We start from the raw sequence: 18,930 nt of genomic DNA, 5'->3' as shown, positions 1-18,930 counted from the left end.
TATATTGTGAATATTAACTAGTACACAGCACATTAATGAGAAAACTTTCTCAAAATCTAGCAACATCTGGATGCTTCAGTTATTAGTAATTACAGGCCCATATCAAACCTTTCTTAAGTAAGATTGTTGAAAAGGTACGTTTTTACACAACTTAATGCTTTTATGGCACAAAACATTGAGCTAAATGTTTTCCAATCTGGATTTAGGTCAAACCACAGCACTGAAACAGCTCTTATTAAATGACATCTACATGAGCAGTGACACTTCCAGAGTCTGGATCTTAGTGCTGCTTTGGACACAGTTGACCACAACATCCTGCTGGACCCACTGGAAAAATGGTTGGGAATTTCTGGCACTTCACTAAGTTGGTTTAACCCGTACTTGCAAAATCCCAATTATTTTGTGTCGATAGAAAATTATGAATCTGAGCAAATTAAAATCACTTGTGGGGTTCCTCAAGGCTCTATCCTTGGGCCCCTTTAATTTAACATCTACATGCTCCCGGTGGCTCAGCTCATGGAACAGTGGATAGTGTCACAATAGGCTGGGTATAAATCTCATTGTTAGGTTTGTATTTACTCACAATGGTTAGTTCATGTAATAATTTATTTAATTTGCTTTATCCAGAATTATAATCTCACCATTAAAAACATCAAGTCAGTTTCCCCCCCCCCCAGAGCAAGAAAGTGTAAATATAATGTATTGTTTTTCTAGTACACAGTCTGTATAGATTTAATTTCTGTTAGTTTATCCTCAAAATAAACAAATCACTTCACACTTTTCAAATAAAATGTCTTCCAGACAAAACGTATTTATTTTTGCCAACTTCAAATGTCATAATTCAAAGATGAAAAAGAAAAAGAAAAGAAAGGGAAACAGGCAATGGATCACTTATCAAAATAAATTGATCTATCAAGCATTTCTATAGTAACACTGGGAATGTGTCGTTTATGTACAGATATGCTGGCTGCTGCTTTTTAAGAAAACTATATTTACAGGTTCTGACACGGACACCCCTTTGAAGTCATTAAACACAAATTATATATATATAATCCGTATTGTAGCTTACAAACTAATAATTCTGCAGAGGTCTGGACAGTACTTTGTATTTCTGGGTGTTATAGTTTCCTGCGGACACATGGAACACAGAGCGGACTTCCCCGCTCGGTACAAAGGAAAGAGTTTTAATCTACTGCACCATTTGTTAGTTTATTCAGTTTGTCAAACCTTTGAGAGTCAAAGCACATCAATGTCACACACGAGGATGAAAGCGCGAGAACCGAAACCTCCAAAGGTAAAGTCCAGTGGAATGAAACACACACACACACACACACACATACATACAAAAAAAATAAAAAAATAAAAAAAAAATTGAAATGTTTCCAGGGAACTAAATGGGGAAATGCAGAGATGCTGCAGAGCTTCCATCAGACGCCGCTTTAGTCCACCTCCATCTCTTTGGTGCCGGACTTGGCCTGCTGGTTTCCTTTGGCCTCCGCCTTCCCGTCCGCCGCCGGCTTGGCCGCCGGGCCGTTGTGAGCTCCGGCGCTCTGATCGTTGGCCTCGGGGGCTTCCTCCAGCGAGGGCTTTGGCTTGCTGGCTACTGGGTTGCACACATTCTCCAATTCCTGGGAACACAGCAAAAAAAAAAGAATAAATAAGCAGAAATAATTTGTACTTTTGGAGGGAAATCATTAAAAAGCTTTTCTCATAATCAGAAAAATACAGATAAAAGGAAGCAAAATCATTCCAACTGATTAGAGATTATGAACTATTTAAGGAATGTGCATTGAAATGGGGAGAATTTCCCTCTGGGATTAATGAAGTATTTCTATATGATAAAACATTTAAGCCTGCAAACCTTCATAAAGGCTTAAAGCAACCGGCTGCAAAAGGAGTGACGGCTCGGTGTAGCGTCGCTAATAACTCAGTATCTTCAACTAAGTGAGTATTTTAGGAAGGAAATCAAGCCGGGCTCTCCCAGATAGTTCAATGACGTGATTCAAATGAGAAGAAAAGCATGTAAACAAAGAAACGTCACTTCTCTCATACCTGGATCTTGACGATGATGTCTGCTACTTTGACGACGGGATCCTGAGTTATGGCCAGTTTGCTCTGGGCGTTCATCTTGCTGTTCAGCCAGCCCATGCTTTCGCTCACACACTTCTCCACAGTGTTCATTTCCTCTGCGCTCAGATGGGCGAAGCGCTCGTCCTGCGGGGAAGAAAATCACATCTCGTCACTTAAAATGAGCTCATTTAAATTTCAAATGTTTAAAAAAAAAAAAGAGAGAGAGAGAAAAGTGCAGAGTGCGTAGGCACGTTTGACGATAGTTCGCTCCCAAAGGGGATAAACAAGGATATATGGCCAAACCAATCAGCCACAACATTATGACCACCTGCCTAATAATGTCTGGGTCTTCTTTTTGTTGTGATGCTTGTTTATTCCGACTCGTCCAGGTCAGAACCAGCATCGTCTTCTGCAGCAGTTTGAGCTACAGTCGCTCGTCTGGTGACTCAGCATGCATGACTCAGATTCCTACATCTGTTCACTTTTCTTAGTTTCTTTCTTCAGGTATAATTCCTGGCTGATTGATCAGTCGTCATAATGATATGGCTCGTCTCTGAATATCACTTTGGAAAACTGTTTAGTTTGCAATTGGTGCTACTTTAAGGAAAACTTTTCAATGCTGTTTATATTTTTTAAAAACAGGAGAGACATGCCAGTGTTGGGTTGAGTTTACCTTCTGTTTGTACGATTCTACAAACTTCATGTAGAGCTGCAGTTTCTTTCCCAGCTCTTCAAAAGCCCGCGGCCGGTCCTCGTGCTCTCTGTGCCGGTCGTGAATGGGCTGACCCAGTCTCTGTGTAGACATACAATCAATCCCAACAAAGGAACAGCTCATTCTACTCTGGAATCGACAACGTTTCCTTTGTAATAATTATAAACAACAAACCTTGAGCGCCTCCAGCTTCTCTTCGTACACTTCTTTGGGCTGGTCCTCTCCGTCCTCGTAAAGCCAGTTCTCGGTGTCCTCCAGCATCAGCGTCAGTCGGTTACTGTCCTGTCGTCCACACACAAACACAACATTGATATTACATTAAAAATTAATTTTTTTTTTTAAATCACACCACTTCGTTAGCACATCATTACATGGCGTTTATTTTGATGGAGGTAAGTGAGGAAGGGGCGCTCACATCCTCCGTGATGTACTTCTCGTACATCCCACACAGTTTGTCCCGCAGCTCGTAAACATACTCCTCCACGGTATTTTTAGCGTCGTTCATCTCCTTCACCAGTTTGTCCTGAATGATCATCTGACGCTGCGGGAGAAAACACAAACGAAAACACAGAGGAGATGCTTAATGACAGCGACAGTAAATAAAAAAAACAAAAAACTAATGAGTCTCTGATGAATATCGTCATGAAACCACAAGTGGAACACAACATACACTTGATTTATCAGGAGTATTTCTTAAATCAACGTATTGTTTTTGTGGCGCTCCAGAGATTTAGGCGACTTAAACTGCAGGTGAAAGTGAGATCTGGTCTGAAGTACCTGATTAATCTTGAAAATATACCCTGAGAGCAGAGCCCCACGATCCTTCCGACTGCTCAGATTGGAAGTTTTAGGTGTCAGAAGGGTTAGCGCACTGATGACTGGTTTGCGGCGACCAAGCGTTTTGTAGTAACGTTGATTTAGGATCCTTAAGTTCGTCCAATTATCTCAAAGCAGAATAAATTCAAACACTGAACAAGAGTACGAGATGCGTTCAGACGAGTCGTTAGGTTACTTTTACCCTACTGGTGATCGGCTGCTGAGACCTGGAAAATCCGCATGAGCAGGGAAACATGTTGAAAGCTGCGGCGATCGCGCAAATAAGGAAGCGACATCGGTCTGGAGAGAAACTCCCAGTTCTTCATGTTTGGTTTTGTATAAAAAGGAGGTAATCAAACCTGAAGAGTTCCGCTATTTGCTGACTAAACTGATCACAATTTAGTATAGTTTAAACGGACCTGAAATGACTTCATCCTAAAGCGACAGTTGTGTTTTCAACCCTCAGCTCATTGTCAGGGTGTTTTCCTTTAAATTAGATTACAACACTCAGCTAATCTGTACCACCGACCTGAAAGAGACCGAAGAACATTGTTCCTGGTTTTTCTCCAGAGTGATGTTTCTCTGCTGGCGCTACTTGAACCACTTAGCAACCATTAAACAAACTTGGTGTCTCTCTGTCATTCTGCTGAGGAAAAGCCTCGGTGGATGAAAGAGTTAAAAAAAAAAAAAAAAAAAAAAAAAGGGGTTTTAGTTCCACGTCTTGCTTCATAGCCGGTTCCACAGCGCTCACCTCATACTCCACGAAGTGTGTGAGGACGTCACTGTCCAGCTGGCGAAGGTTGTTGATGACGATTGGAAGCTCGACGCTCTTCACTTTGACTTTGGGCTTGCTGCCTCCTGCGGTCGGCTCCTGTTTTTCCCCCGCTGCCGCCTCCTGCTGCTTCAGAAAACAGAACGAAACCGTTCAGCCGCAGAGCCGAGAAACACTTTTTAAAAATGTGACGCACGTTCATTACCGAGTTTAACTGATTTGTTGTTTTTTTTTTAGATGAATTCTTTTGTAATTGTTCCACGGATGCATCAACACGCAGCATGGATAGTGTTTATATTACTTGATATAATCTGAACCATAGAGTCAACATTTGTTTTGCATCTGTGTCATTGTTAAGTTTCAAGAAAAAGAAAAAAAAAGACAAATGTGAAGGTGCAGAGCTAAATTAAAGCTGATCTAACCTTACTGCTGGAGCTGTTCTCCTCGTTCTGCTGCTCCTGTTGGCTCTGGCCTTCTGGCTCCACCTGCATTTTGTTCTGAGCCACAACACACACACACACACACACACAACACACACACACACACACAACACACACACGAATATGGGTGTTAGTAGGATTTCTTTTCCCTCCATTTTGGATGAGAAGATTTTAGCGGCGTGGTAAAGCTCTGAACAACCACAATGCATCCTATCTTGAAGAGCTGTTAGTCCTGTATCACCCCAGAAGAACACTTGGTTCTCAGAGTGCTGCTCACTGGAGGTTCCTAGGTTTTCTAAAAGTGGAATGGGAGGCAGAGCTTCAGCTCCCCTCATGTGGAACCAGATCCTCATTTCAGTGAAGGAGGCTGAAGCTGTCTCTACTTTGAAGGCGAGGCTTAAGATTTTTCTGTTTAATAAAGATTACCATTAGGGCTGGTTCAGGACACCCTGGACCATTTTCTAGTTAAGCTGACACGCTGTGACTCACATACACCATTTCCTGGGAGTTTATCATTTCTCTGCCCCCCTTGAGGCCACGCAGATCGAAGCTTAATAACAAAAGCATCAACGACGGTACCTGATCCTCTCCTCTGCCTTCATTCTGCACCATCGGCTCAGAGTCAATCTGCATGTCGTCGCCTTCTCCTTTCTGCTTCTCGATCAGAGAGGCGCTGGACACGCTGAAGATGCCGTGGACGTTGACGCGCACTTTGACCTTCACTTTGGAGCTGTCGCCGTCCGGCTGAGGAACCACGTTCTGCACCGAGTAGCAGCCTGGCAGCACATGGACACAAAACCGATCGTCAACGCGTCTGTTTGAGCCGACTTTAATGTGGTCCGGAGGATGATACAGCAAAACTCATATTCCACCAGAGCGCACGCCCACAAAACACACGACACACACAATTAATGATGCCGTTTGGCTGACTCACTATAACCCATCTATGGATGGCTGGGCCTCATTCCTAATTACCATCAAGTTATAAACACGAGGACTCAGCTGCTTCATGCAGTATCTAGTATTTCTGAATAAATAAACTTCAACAATGCGTTGATCAAGTGATTTTCCTGTATTGTTCTGGAAGCATGACTACTGAAGCTGGAGAGATAAAAAGCTCGTCCCAGCCTGTCCAGATGACAGGTTCAATATCTAATACAAGAAAGGATGGAGTTTTTTCACTTCAAAAGACCAGGGGCCAGTGTAGGTGGAGGTGAAGAGGCTGGATGTGGAGGTCCTGGACTGGTGTGGTGACACGTGGTCTGCGGTTGCGAGGCCAGATGGACGGACTGTCAAATTCTCTAAAAATGCCTTTGGAGACGGTTTATGGTCAAGAAATGAACATTCAATTCACAGGCAACAGCCTTGGTGGGACATTTCTACGGTCAGCATGACGACTGCACGCTCCCTCAAAGCTTCTGTGGCACTGAGCTGTGAGATAAAACACTTTAGAGTATTCTTCTTTTTATTGTGTCCAGCCTAAAACACACCCGTGCAACCATCCTGCTGCCTCATCAGTATCTTGATCTGCCACCTGTGAGGTGGAGGGAATATGTCGGCAGAGCAGAAGCACTCACTAGGACCGGCTTTAGCCTACAGGTTGTATTGTTGATGTATTCATACTAAATTTTTTTCTTAAAGCAGAATCGGCAGCCTTACCTATCCGGTGGTCCGGGTACGGGAGCTCTTGGGGGTTGCTATAGAAGGCTTCAAGGTCAAAGGGCTCCTTCTTGTGAAAAGTTATCACTTTGGAAAAAGGGGCAGCGTGCATCTTAGTGAACACCTCGCACTCTCTGGAGGGGGGGGGGAATGCAGCGAAGGAAAAAAAAAAAAGCAAAGTCAGGTCATGGAGAGTCAACACCGTCAGCACAAGCTGCATTCTTCAAGCAGGCTGACCCTGCTTCATTCGCTACAGGCTCCAGAGACATTTACCCCAACCCGTCCTCTGTGGGCGACTTCCAGCGCAGAGTAATGGGGAAAGGAACCACGTCGGTGATGGAGAACTCCCGAACTTTACAGGCTGGAGACAGAATGGCACACTGCCTCCCCCCACCGCCCCGGAGCAGACAGCACACATCACACAGAGAGACACACATGCATGGAATTATATTCAGAAACGGACTATTTGTAGAGAACACTGTGGAAATAAATGAGATACTGCACCTGCAGGGCACAGCCTCTTGCTACGGCTTCGTCTGCGTTGAGCGTCGTGCTGACGTCTTTGCCGAAAAACTTGGCGATGCGCTCTTTGATCGCCGGGATTCTTGTGGCTCCGCCGACAACCTCCACTGCATAGATATCATCCCGGCTCAACTCTGCCACAGAACACCCGCGTTACTTACTGTTCTAACAACATACTGAGGAATGAATTTGAGCGGCATACTTGATTGTTCCAGCGCTGCTTTCAGGGGCATTTCCACTCTCATCAGATATTGAGCAGACATTTCTTCAAAGTGGCCCCTGCGGATTACAAATTGCAATGCAGAAGCTCCACTTTCCACATTACAGATGCAGGATTCAGGAGAAGCGAGACGCGATTCCTACCGGTTCATTCTGCCGGAGACGTCGATGTCATTCATGAAGCACTCTATGTTCAGAGGCAGGTCCGAGGAGTTGGCGCTCATGAGCTTCTTGAGCTTCTCGCACTCCTGGTGCAGTCGCAGCACGGCCCTCGCGTTGTCCCTCACGTTCAGCTTGTACTTCCCCTTGAACTCCTCGCAGAAGTAGTCGACCAAGGCCTCGTCAAAATTACGGCCTCCCAGGTGGGGGTCAAACGCTGTGGAAAGAACCTGACACAACCAGAGCGAGGGTGAGCTGAGAGTTCAGACGCGCAGGCGGAGCTGGAAAAAGCCCTGGACGAACCTTGAGTTTGCCTTTGTTGAAAGCGGTGACGGCGACCTGGAATGAAGAATGTCCCATGTCTACAAAAACCACATTTCTTGGTCTCTCTTCTGGCGTAGGCAGGTCTTGCTTATAGATCCCATAGGCCAAAGCCACTGTCCACACAAAAACATCATTATTCACATGCCATTGCGACGACACAAAAATATAACGGCCATGTCTCTGACCCACGGCTGTAATGATGCGACCGACCTGCGGTGGTGTCAGTGATCAGCCGTAGACAGTTCAGCCCTGCAATCTGACTCGCGTCAAACACCGACCGTCTCTCAGCGTCAGTGAAAAAACTTGGGACCTGCAAAAACAGAGGGGAAATAAGCATTTTCCTTCTCTGTTCATTTACAGCAGCAGTCTTCGGTGAGGTGTCCGCCACTCACCGAGATGACGCAGTCCACCACCGGCTTCTTCAGGGCGTTCTCCGACGTCTCCTTCAGCTTGGAGAGCAGCATCCCGGTGATCTGCTCACACGTGAACACTTTGTCCTCCTCCATGTAACGCACCTTCAAGAGGGAAATCAGGACACGGGACACATTAAGGTGAACGATTAAAAACATACGGATCTTTTAAACGAACACGCGAGTTAGTAAGTTGTGCCTGGTTTTACCTTAATGCCAGCGTTTCCATTCTCCAGTTTATGTAGGCTGTAAGGCAGTTTGGGTTTCTCCGCTTGGACAAACGGGTCATCAAATGCTCGGCCGTGGAACTTTTTGAAGCCATGCACTGTATTTTTGAAGTTTGTTATGACCTGAAAAAAAGGAGAACGCTCTTGCTGTAAGGTGATGTTCAACAATTACAGTGGCGTTAATCAGTTTTGGTTACTGTCTGAAGATCTTACTTGACTTTTGGCGGCGTTTCCAATCATGCGATTTTTGGTGGCCAAAGACACACACGCCCTGAGCGGAGGACAAGCACATCAACACATCAGTTTATCTTTTCATAACAGAAGCGATGCCAGCAGATGTGACAAAGCAGAAGTGTAAGTGGTGCAAATTTAGTGCTGAAGTTGAGGGAAACGAGACAAATTAGGGCAGATCACCTTCACAAGGGGATTAAAAAAAATAAATTAAAAAAATCACTGTGAAGTGTTTATTGTTTACCGACATGGATAAATGTTTCTGTTCCCAATGGGGTGAGAAATCTGTTTCACAGTGTCTGACAGTGACAAGTCACTCCCTACTTTCACCTTGCCACAAATGTATCACCCCCCCTTAAAGGTGCACTGCTCAGCCTCCTCTACAGCTGCACATCCTTATTTATTTATTTTTTTTAAGAGGATGCTGCAGCAAATAGTTTGCACGTTTTTTTTTTCACGATTGACTTCAGTGATTATTGTCTGGGCTGATCTTTGCAGGCGAATCACACACGTCGGGGTTAAGTTGCCTCACTCACTCAACTTTGTCAGGCACACCGGAGCGTCCTTTTTAAACGCACACGAGCGACATTTTGACCTGCCACAGTTGGACTGTGACGGAGTATGAACCAACAGCCACAGGCCGCATCACCACCACCACCACCACCACGACCACCAGCAGCAGCAGCAGCAGCCGCCGGTGTGCGTCTAGACGCACACATTGCGTAACAACGCGGTGATGATGTGACGGTATCGATACTCACGGTGTGCATCTGTCACTGTACTCGTTGGCGATGGTTTCGATGCCGCCGCTCCGGGCCACGGCGATGTAACAGTTCTGGAAACCCACGTCGATGCCGACCACAGACATGGCGAGCGCTCTCACGGTTCACCTCTTCCCCGCGTTATCCTCCCCCGCGACGACCTCACCTCGGAAGAAAGAATAAAAGACCAACAACCAACCGGCGGCTCTCGGGTCTGAATGAAACGTGCCCGCGCGTGCGTCCCGCTCCAGAAATATCCAGAGCAGCTAGCCGAGGGGCGTCCTGACTGTATTACTCGCTGTTATGTAAGTGGAGCTGTTTATAGCCGACTCGTAGAGAGTAATCCCGGGGCGCGGTGATGTGCAGAGCGGATTCTCCCGACTCTTCCGCCGCGGCTGCCCAGACATCACCTAGCAGCGGCGCTCACGGACGGATGCTCCTAGATCCCGCCCCCGCAGCCTCGTGACTGGTGGAAGCACAGCCGTTGTCCTGACGTGATTGGTCAATCCACCAATCGATAACAGAAACATCTAGAACCCCCTGGAAGGGGTGGGGTAGGGGCATACGTCATCAGTAAGAACAGCGATTCCCTCTAAGGTAGTTTCCCCTGTTTATAACCTGACAGGTTCACAGTCCACGTTTAAACCCTGACCAACCTCAAGCGACAGAGATGTGCCTCGCTGGAACAAACGTTGGAAATGATGAAATAATATCTATATCTGACAAGATGTGATACTTGTTTTAGTAGCAGGTGCTGCCTATAAGTATCTCCCCAGGGTTTAAAATCTCCACACTCAATAAATTGACGACCTGAAGGCCTGTACTATATAAAACACTGGAAACCAAAATATACACAAAGGCTTATTCGATAGAAAAGGATATGAACCACTTAATTAAACAATATTTATTGTGTGTTTTGAATGCATTACTCCATTGACTTAACATTTAACTTAAGATCGCAGCAAACAGGTAGAAATAATAAATAGGTGTAAAATCTGAATTTTTATTTAGGTACAATCCAACAGGAGAAAGGCGACTTGGAAACAGATAAAAATTCACTGTAAAACCATAATTCAGAATGAAAAGGCATATATGCATAAATGTAATGATTGCACCTCACTACAATTTTCATTTTAGTATTTAAATTGATCTTGGCTATCAAATGAAAAAAAGATTCATTCAGTAGCTACTTCAAGTAGTAATGTAAACCCCTAACAAGATGTTGTTTGAACAGGTACATTTTGTTAATATCCTACTGAGTATATCAACACACACAGGCTCAATACAGTGCAAAAAAAACCCAAAACAAAACATCTGGGCCAGAAGACTCTCATGACATAAGTCATCTCAAATGATTTCTGGGAGCGCTTCAGGTGGGAGGAGACACTCAGGGTTTCATCAACAAAACCTGCCAGCGAGCAGGTTATGTTCACAAAGTCTGTCACTGTGGTGACTTAGTCAGCTCTCTTTCTGGAATGGTCATTTCAGGGTTAACGTACTTTGAATTTTCTCGTAACCCACTTTCTGGAGCTTTTATGTCCATTGATCTCTTTTCCAGAACATAACCTGGTCCAGGGCAGGTTAGAGATTCTGCACAAGTTACCAGAGTGATTTACCCTGGTAAGAAGTGAACCAGTACGGGAAACCCAGGGTTTCCCCTGAAGTTACCTCGATAAGAGAAAGTCCTGCGGCCTCAGGACAGTGTTATTAAACCATGTTTCTGTAAACACGAGCACACAGCAGGTCCTCATGTCATGTTGTGTGGATCTCGTAATTCTTGGCCACACAGTTCTTCGGTAAGCGAGCCGGTCTCGATCAGTGTTTTCGGACATTTTCCTGATGTCCAATAAAGGTCTTTGGCTGCAGAGTAGACAGGGCGGACGAGAGTTACATTTAACCCACTTAAATACCATTGTGTTGGACAGAGCTGGGGTCGCTGTGCGTGCATACGCTGCCATCTTGCTCAGAAAAAAGCTTACACTATGGGGCTAATTTATTGTGATGAAAATGATAGTCGCACCACAATTCAATTATATGGCCATAATGTTGCCATAAGCCAAATTTCATCCGAGACTTCTCGAACATTCTATTTACATTCTGTCTCATATCTGCAAACATTCTACTTGGAGACCTGAACATCCACGGTGACTCCCCCGTCCTGCGGTTATGCAGCAGAATTCCTTCATCTATTGGCTTGCTTCACTCTGGACATGGTCATCACCGACTCTGCCCCTCCCAACAACTTCTAAGTGTATGACCTGGGTGTGTCATCATATGGCGGATTATCCGGAACTTCCATGTCTGTCCCCCCATCACAGGGACAAATGCCAGATCTCATTCAGGAACATAAAAAACATCAATACCGAGATCTTGTCAGCTGATCTTCAACATAACCTCTCTGCAACCCTTCCATCAGTGGATAACTCAGTGCACTTTCACAATAATACCCTGAGTAGCTTTTTGGATCTCCATGCCCCCTTCAGAACCAGATTTGTCAGCTTCTCTCACTTTGCCCCCCTGGTCCAACAATGAGTGGTAGAAAATGAAAGCTGCAGGGTGTGCTCTCAAACGGCTTCTGAAAGATCCACCAGCCCAGACACGTCCAAGCAGCTCTTCTCTACAGTCCATCATTCTCATTTTTCTTTAACAAGGCCCCAAACAATAAGATACAGCACATATTTAGAACACACTTAAGACACAAGTAAGACATAAAAGAAATGTTAAACAGAGACAGGAAACAGTAGCTAATAAAAAAAAAAAGAAGGAAAATATATATACATATGTGCAGTCCGGTTTATTTCATTCTGTTTAGAGTGGCTATTGGGTTTGGGATGAAGGATTTTTTTATAAATGACTATGAAGCGTCTGCCTGATGAAAGGAACTGTAAGGAGTGATGGAGGGAGTGAGAGGAGTCCTCTATGATCAGAGTGGCTCCACTGATCCCAGCGGTTGTACAGTTCAGAGATCCGAGTTTGTGGTGAACCGAGGATTTTGCTGGCCTGTTTAACAACACGGGAGAGTTTTGTTTTGTGTTTAGTGGCGAAGGAGCCATACCAGGATGAGATGTTGAACGTAGTGATGGATTCAATGAGTGAGGAGTAACCTAAGGTTAGAATGCCTCTGCTGACATTAAAAGTCCTCAGTTTCCTCAGCAGACGAAGGCGCTGTTGTGCTTTTTTTTATAAACAAAACCAGTGTGGTTTGCAAATGACGGCCCGGTGTTTATCTGTGTGCAAACTTGGTGCGGGCATCAGCAAAGCAGGTGAAAAGCCGCTGTAGTGACTCTTCAGTGTGGGCATCGTCTGCAAAACGCAACTCCCTCATGTAGACGTTGCGTGCTTTTGTCTTTGCTCGGAGGCGTGCCAGGTTGAAAAGGCTGCCGTCGCTCCTGGTGTGGAGGAAGAGGCCATCCTCGGACTGTTCGGCTCGGTCAACCATGAAGGTATTATTGGCGAAAAAGATTTTAACTCGCGTAAGAGTGTGTAACAGGGTCAATGGTGCAGCAGTGATATTGATTTAAATGTGAAGGGAAGGAGCAGCAGCCGCTATCCACCTCATCCACCTCACCATCTTATATCTCACATACCATAATGCAAAACTGTGCAATACATAGTTGAAAATTCACTGCAAATGATCATACTTGTGCAATAATTCTCTGTAACCACAGTGCAATTTAACGATCGGCCACTTTCACTCTTAGATTTTGTTAGGAGTCGTATTCTTTTTTGCCATTTCTATATCTAGTTAAGGTTAGTTAAGAGTTTATATAATTTTTTATACTATATTTTGCTGGGAATCTTATTTTTTTTGCCACTTCTATATTTAGTTAAGGTTAGTTAAGAGTTTATATTATACTTTGTACCTTTTCTGTAACTTATCTTTGTTGTCCTCTGCGTGCTGCTCCTCTTTTATTAAGCTGCTGGAACTTAAATTTCCCTGACGGAGTCGTCCCAAGGGATAAATAAAGCTGAGTCTAAAGTCTAAAGTGTTTTTGTATTAGTGGTAAATAATATACCATGAACATTTTATTTACTTAAATTTGACCGTCACACTTTCACATTTGACTTTTCTCTTTTCAAAAGAGAAAAAATAACTTTATTTAATGATTGAGAACCTAAAGAGGTGAGATTCCAGCGCTCAGATCTTGATATAGTGTTTTCTCCTCTTTTCACTGAAGGGATATGTTGGACTTTGGGGTTTGTGATCCAGCGAGGTTTTCTCAGGTTGTTGTGCTGTATAATTAGTGTTTACTGTTGTGTGGTTCAACAATCTTGGACCAGAAACAAAATTAAATATGGAAGTAATTTTTAATTTAATGGTTGCATCAGAAAAAGAAGCCGTATCAATATGGAGGCCAGATCATTTGACAGTTTTGGTACGAATCTTTGAGTCTTTATCCGCAGGTTTTTTTGGTTTCTTCTTCTTCCCTCTCCTGGATTTGCCTTTCCCATGTGGCTGCTTGGCATTCAGAGCCGGTCTGGACCTGGTCAGGCTGTTGGCTGTGGGGCTGAGCTCGCTGTGGCCCATCTCTGGATCGGAGTGGATGCCATGAGCTGAGATGGACTTGCCCGGAGGAGAGCGAGGAGAGTCGGAGAGCAGGTTGGGTTGAGAGTAAGAGCGCATTGCGGGGGAACTGGTGGGGCGGTACGGCGTGGAGCCTCCGATGGTGGGCAGGTGGACGTGCTCGCTGCTGAGGTTGGTGACGGAGTAGCGGCTGCTGTTGGACATGACGATGTGGTGCCAGGAGCTGAGGGGGGTGGCGGAGAAGTGCTGGGGGCCGCTCGAGTCTTCTTTGGCCCCTCCGGGAGACATGACCATGGAGCCACGTGGCGTGACGGCCTCCACGGCGCTCTGGAAGGTCTTCAGGATGCGGTCACTCTTCTGCTTCTCTTTCTTCTGACGAGACTCAACCTTCCTGAGCTGACGACGGTGATCTTTCATCATCTGCTTTCTTGTGTCAGCCAGCCCCCTGGACAGAAACGCCAAGTTTGGTCAGAAATCTCTAGAAAAACTGCGTAGAAGAAACTTATATTAGTAAAATCAGAGGAATGCTCACCTGTAGTCCACCATTCCTGTCCTGTCACGATCAAGTCTCTGAATCAGCTCCTCGATCTGGTATCGATCCAGAGGAATACTCGATTGCTGAGTTTCACAGCAGAAGGAAAAACATCCCGTTGAGTTAATCTTCAGTGTAAAATGAACACATGAAGGAAACTAACCAGCCATGACATTGTGACCATCAGAGGAGCTTACTGCTAAATTTTAAAAGGGAAGGATTAAAAGGAAAAAAGAAAAGACAAAAGAAAAAAAGGGAGAAAGGGTGAAAAAAATAACGAGAAAGAAAGAAAGAAAAAAGAAAATAAAGGAAAATTTTAAAAGAAAAAGAAAGAAAATAGGGGAAAAAGGAAAAAATAAGAAAAGGATTCAAGTTAAAGGAAAGAAAAAAAAGGGTAAGAAATATTTTGGTGTTTATGGAAAGGTGTCAGAATACAGTGAGCTGCAGATTCTTGTGCATGGGGCAGCAAAACGAGCCATTTGAAGGAAATTAGGCAGGCTGTGATAATGTTATGGATGATTGTTTTTTATATATATATGTACGAGTTTGGTAGAAAACCTGAACAGCCTTCCTGAAGTCAGCAACTGGGACTCGCATGGTTCCGTCTTTGTCGATGTTCCGGAAGAAGTCCCACAGACGGAGTTTGCGCTGATCCAGATAATCCTTCAGAGATATTGGTTCAATTGATTTTGACAATATATAATGATGAAAATACACACAAAACTATGCATAAAACAATAGATTACACTTGTTTGAGCAACTTTAAGACGGATTGTCAGTTTTAATAAGGTCATTAAAACGAGCCAACACACCTGGATAACTTTCATCGGATCAACACGTTTTGGTGGCTTTTTGGCGATGAAGCCTCCAACTCCTCCGTACTGCACCTCCAGACCTGGATGCTCCATACACGTCAGCTCCAACAGATGCACAAAGTTCTCATTTACCAGCACGTTCTGTTCAGGGGAGACACACAGAACACGCGGTTGAGCTATGACACATTTCCTTCAGTTGGGAGTAAATGTAAAGATTTGACTGAAGAATGAGAGTCCAGGCCAATGCCAGCCACTCACACATATGTTGATCTCCTCCAGGGCAGTTTTGGGGGAGTTTTTCACCACGTTGACCAGGGCGAGGGCTCCCTCTACTGTCAAGGAGTTATAAGCCAGCTGGAGAGGAAGAACAATACGACAGATCTCTCTGGCGTTCATGTTGTTCTGGTGCTGTATGTGACCTTGTGGTCGACTCACCAGCAGGACTCGCAGTGCGTCGTTGAACTCCAGACCTCTGCACAGCATGCTGACTCCCTCATTGGTCAGCCGGTTGTTGCCGAGGTTGAGATGCACCAGCGTGTTGTTGAACTTCAGAGCCTCTCCCAGGGCCAGGGCTCCCTCGTTCCCAAAGCCGTTCCACGATAAGTCCAGGTGTTTCAACATCGTGTTCACCTGAGCGCAGAGGTTAACGTCAGAGGTCGGATACCGAGTCAAGAATTAAATGAACGGTGCAAGGCAGCCATACCTTCAACCCGGCACAAAAAGCCACGGCTCCTTTCATCCGCAGACGATTCCAGCTGAGGTCCAGCACCTCCAGACCTTCATTGTTGGCTGTGCAAAGTGGAGACTTGAGTAAGAATGAAGACAATCATTGAAAACAGAAGAATTATACAATACCTAATAGCTGGCCCAAGTGCTCCCCTCCTTTTCCACAAAACTCATTATGGCTCAGGTCCAGCTCCTTTATCCTGGAATTAGTCTGACACGGAGTAAAGAAACATTATTCTCTTGCTTTAAGTTAGCCCACTGCTTTGAATGTTACGTTCTCATGTTCATTCTTCTAACTTTGTTCTAAAGTTGGCTTTGAAACCTCTTAATAACCTGAACCGACATTAATGGAATAAAACAGCCACAGCTGCTGTAGCATTAATGTAAATTTCAGACATGATGACCTGGACTTAAGTGTTATTGGTGTATTTAAATATGTATTTCTAGATAGGTGTGTGTATACTTGGATATAGATTATTTTATGCAAATGTATTTCCATAAAATATAAAGAAACATCGAGATATAGACAAACGAGTAGAATAATGTTTTCTTTTATGTATATATATGCAGTTCATATTTTTGAATCTTTGTTTTGACACGTGTCGAATGAATTAATGATAAAAGAAATACTATTGAAATGGAGTTACTTTACTTGTAGCAGGTAGTTATTTATTTCAAATACCAGCATAGTGGACCTACTTTACTAGTTACTGAAAATTACTTCATTACTGTCATAGTTACTAGCTACCACTTTAAATACTGTAGTAGTGGAGTTACTTTACTATCAACTGAAAATTTGTATTTGAGTTGATTGTGGAGTGAATTTACAAATAACTGAAATTTGTACATGATTTTTAAGCTTTATTACTACTTTAATACTTCAGTAGTTACTTTACTACTAAATTGTAGTGCTTATTTGAATTGCAGAGGAAGTACTTTACCAATAGCTAAAATTAGTATTTGATTAGATTTACCGATGTGCTGTGGAAGTGAAGTGAGTACACTAGTAACTAAAATGATTGTTTTAAACACTGTAGAAGTAAAGGGATGTTCCTGGTCTGAGTATATGTATTTCAGGAGTTTATTAATAACTTACCGACAAGGCATCTCCAAAATATTTAGCATCATCGTCATTGAATTTATTACCTGTGGGAGAACAACTTAAGTCGAAAATATAACCGGGTAATTGTAAATATTGTGATTACAACTAAAAACTTGTGGGAAAATGGACCTGAATCCTGAATGAATCACATCCCTTCTTAAAACTATATTAAAATGAGAATTACCAGAAAGTTTAATAGATTTTAAAGCAATGTTGTCCAGCAGCATTTTAGTCACATGCTCAGCTCCTGCAGATTTCAGATGGTTGTTGGATAAATCCTGAGAAAACAAAGAGGGAGTTGGTGATCTGTGCCCTGAAGGACTCTGGCGGTTGATCTCCAGCCTGACGTACCAGATGCTGAATGGTGAAATTCACCCTCAGCATCTCTGCCAGGTATTTGGCTCCTTCAGCCTGGATGTGATTGTCTGCCAGCTCCAGGGTGTTGATCGTCATATCGGTCTGAAAGACGCAAAATTGTCATCAGAAGTGTCCTCACTCTCGCCGGATACACTTGGAGTTTCAACTCACCACCAGAGCGATGGCGAGCGCCTTGCAGCCCAGAGGCCCCAGGCCGTGGTGGGTGAGGATCATCACTGGAGAGTCCAGATTCCGCAGGAAGTAAGATACAGGCACCACACCCACCAGCTGACAGGCCTGCAGGTACACTTCAGCTGTGGACATCTCCTCCTTGTTCTGCTCACTGTCTGCAGACAGCCAGAGGTAGAGAGTACTGACACTGTACTCGAGTACAACTTCTGAGACCGTGCTGAAATACTGTAGTGGTCAAAATTCTGTTTGAGTTTGAACTGGTCTTCAAAACAAGATTCTCTGAGAAAAAGCTGATGTCGGTGCTGCAGCCTGCAAGGTGTGTTTATGATGTCGGTGACGTCACGTGTCACCTGAGTGTAGCCGGTTTAGGTATGAATGATGGAGTCTCTTGTCACCTGGTCCATTTCTTTTTTGACCTTATTTAGACAAAATTAGTCATTTTGTTCTACATCATGCCTTAATGCTGCTTTGTCTGCCTGATGTTTACGAATGCCTGGAAACAAACCCAGACACTCTTGCAAAGCATGTGAAGAGAGTTGTAGTTTGTGTAGCGAGACAGCGGTACAATTATCCCAAGTTCAGCCTCTCAGTGACTTTTTGTTTTGTTAGAAGTTCGTCTTTGAATATATCCACTAGATTTCCCTGGGCCCTTTTCTCAAAGTACATCATCTTCTTTCATTGTTACGCTGAACACAGCCAAAGGATGCCTACTCAGTTACACCAACACTTGAATGTCTTAAATAAAATTTTAGTTGGCCCCAACTTCTTTTAATTTTAACTGTGTATAACAGGTTTATGAGTTTGGTCCCAGTGGTTCCTATTTTACCACTCCAGCCTGCCCAAGATGAAAATGTTCTGTTCGTGGCCCCTGAACTAAAATGTGTTGACATACTTGATCGCGACAAAGCTAAAAGGACGGCACTGAAGTGCAGGAGACAGGGACCAATAAAGTAGATTTACTTTTACTCCGTCTCTTAACATCCCGACTGCTTTGCATTGAGAAAACCACAGAAGCTACATGTGTATACTCACCATCCGACTCCAGGTCTGATTCAAACTCATCGTCCGAGTCTTGAGATCGAGTTGGGGAAGGAGCGTCCTCATCTTTTAAACAAAGTGACTCAAAAGACAGTGTTGACATTCCCGTCTATTAGTTTTTCTTCTCTCTGAAGCAATTCCTGACACCTCTGCGAGGACGACGCCAGCTTGTGACGTTCGCTCAAGTATTCAGCTGCTCGTGTGAACTGAACCTGTGATGTGCAGCAGGTAACTGTAGCCCTGCGTCTCATGTATGGCAGCATTAATAATCAATGACTCAGTGCGGTTTAGGGTGACCACATTCTGAAAAACCAAAAAGAG

At 44.1% G+C, this 18,930-nt stretch overlaps 2 protein-coding genes across 3 annotated transcripts; both read right to left on the bottom strand.

The window, feature by feature from the left end:
• Positions 1 to 782: 782 nt before the first annotated feature.
• Positions 783 to 9,763, bottom strand: hspa4l (heat shock protein 4 like). 2 transcript variants are annotated; one of them, XM_080479517.1, is made up of 19 exons: positions 9,323 to 9,763; positions 8,544 to 8,601; positions 8,313 to 8,453; positions 8,086 to 8,208; positions 7,904 to 8,003; positions 7,673 to 7,806; positions 7,355 to 7,599; positions 7,194 to 7,270; positions 6,974 to 7,125; positions 6,743 to 6,849; positions 6,470 to 6,603; positions 5,390 to 5,586; positions 4,793 to 4,867; positions 4,350 to 4,499; positions 3,198 to 3,323; positions 2,957 to 3,064; positions 2,744 to 2,863; positions 2,053 to 2,214; positions 783 to 1,628 (listed from the first exon to the last, which is right to left on the bottom strand). In XM_080479517.1, the coding sequence occupies exons 1-19, from the start codon at positions 9,427 to 9,429 to the stop codon at positions 1,440 to 1,442; spliced, it is 2,505 nt and encodes an 834-aa protein (XP_080335643.1). In that variant the 5' UTR covers positions 9,430 to 9,763; the 3' UTR covers positions 783 to 1,439. The 2 variants fall into 2 exon arrangements, with proteins under 2 accessions (XP_080335643.1, XP_080335644.1); XM_080479518.1 differs by having other exon boundaries at positions 4,350 to 4,496.
• A 2,335-nt stretch (positions 9,764 to 12,098) lies between these two features.
• lrrc74a (leucine rich repeat containing 74A) lies at positions 12,099 to 18,712 on the bottom strand (the record flags this gene model as incomplete). Its single annotated transcript, XM_080479505.1, has 13 exons — positions 12,099 to 14,292; positions 14,380 to 14,465; positions 14,938 to 15,042; positions 15,192 to 15,335; positions 15,453 to 15,548; positions 15,630 to 15,824; positions 15,898 to 15,983; positions 16,050 to 16,131; positions 17,017 to 17,066; positions 17,207 to 17,300; positions 17,374 to 17,481; positions 17,551 to 17,726; positions 18,604 to 18,712. 13 exons carry the CDS (start codon positions 18,710 to 18,712, stop codon positions 13,683 to 13,685), a joined length of 1,941 nt encoding a protein of 646 aa, XP_080335631.1. The 3' UTR covers positions 12,099 to 13,682.
• Between the last annotated feature and the right edge of the window lie 218 nt (positions 18,713 to 18,930).

This window comes from Lipophrys pholis, assembly GCF_963383615.2.
Source record: "Lipophrys pholis genome assembly, chromosome: 14".
Taxonomy (NCBI): Eukaryota; Metazoa; Chordata; class Actinopteri; order Blenniiformes; family Blenniidae; genus Lipophrys; species Lipophrys pholis.
The sequence above is the reverse complement of the archived record's forward strand: the minus strand, read 5'-3'. Positions and strand labels throughout refer to the sequence as shown.

What these genes read in the sequence shown, in the direction of transcription:
- hspa4l (XM_080479517.1), bottom strand. Translation starts at nt 9,429, where the DNA reads ATGTCTGTGGTCGGCATCGACGTGGGTTTCCAGAACTGTTACATCGCC. An exon ending in CAAGAGGCTGTGCCCTGCAG is followed by an intron (nt 6,850 to 6,973) that starts GTGCAGTATCTC and finishes GGGGGGAGGCAG; the next exon opens with TGTGCCATTCTGTCTCCAGC. An exon ending in CACACTTCGTGGAGTATGAG is followed by an intron (nt 3,324 to 4,349) that starts GTGAGCGCTGTG and finishes TTTCTCCCGCAG; the next exon opens with CGTCAGATGATCATTCAGGA.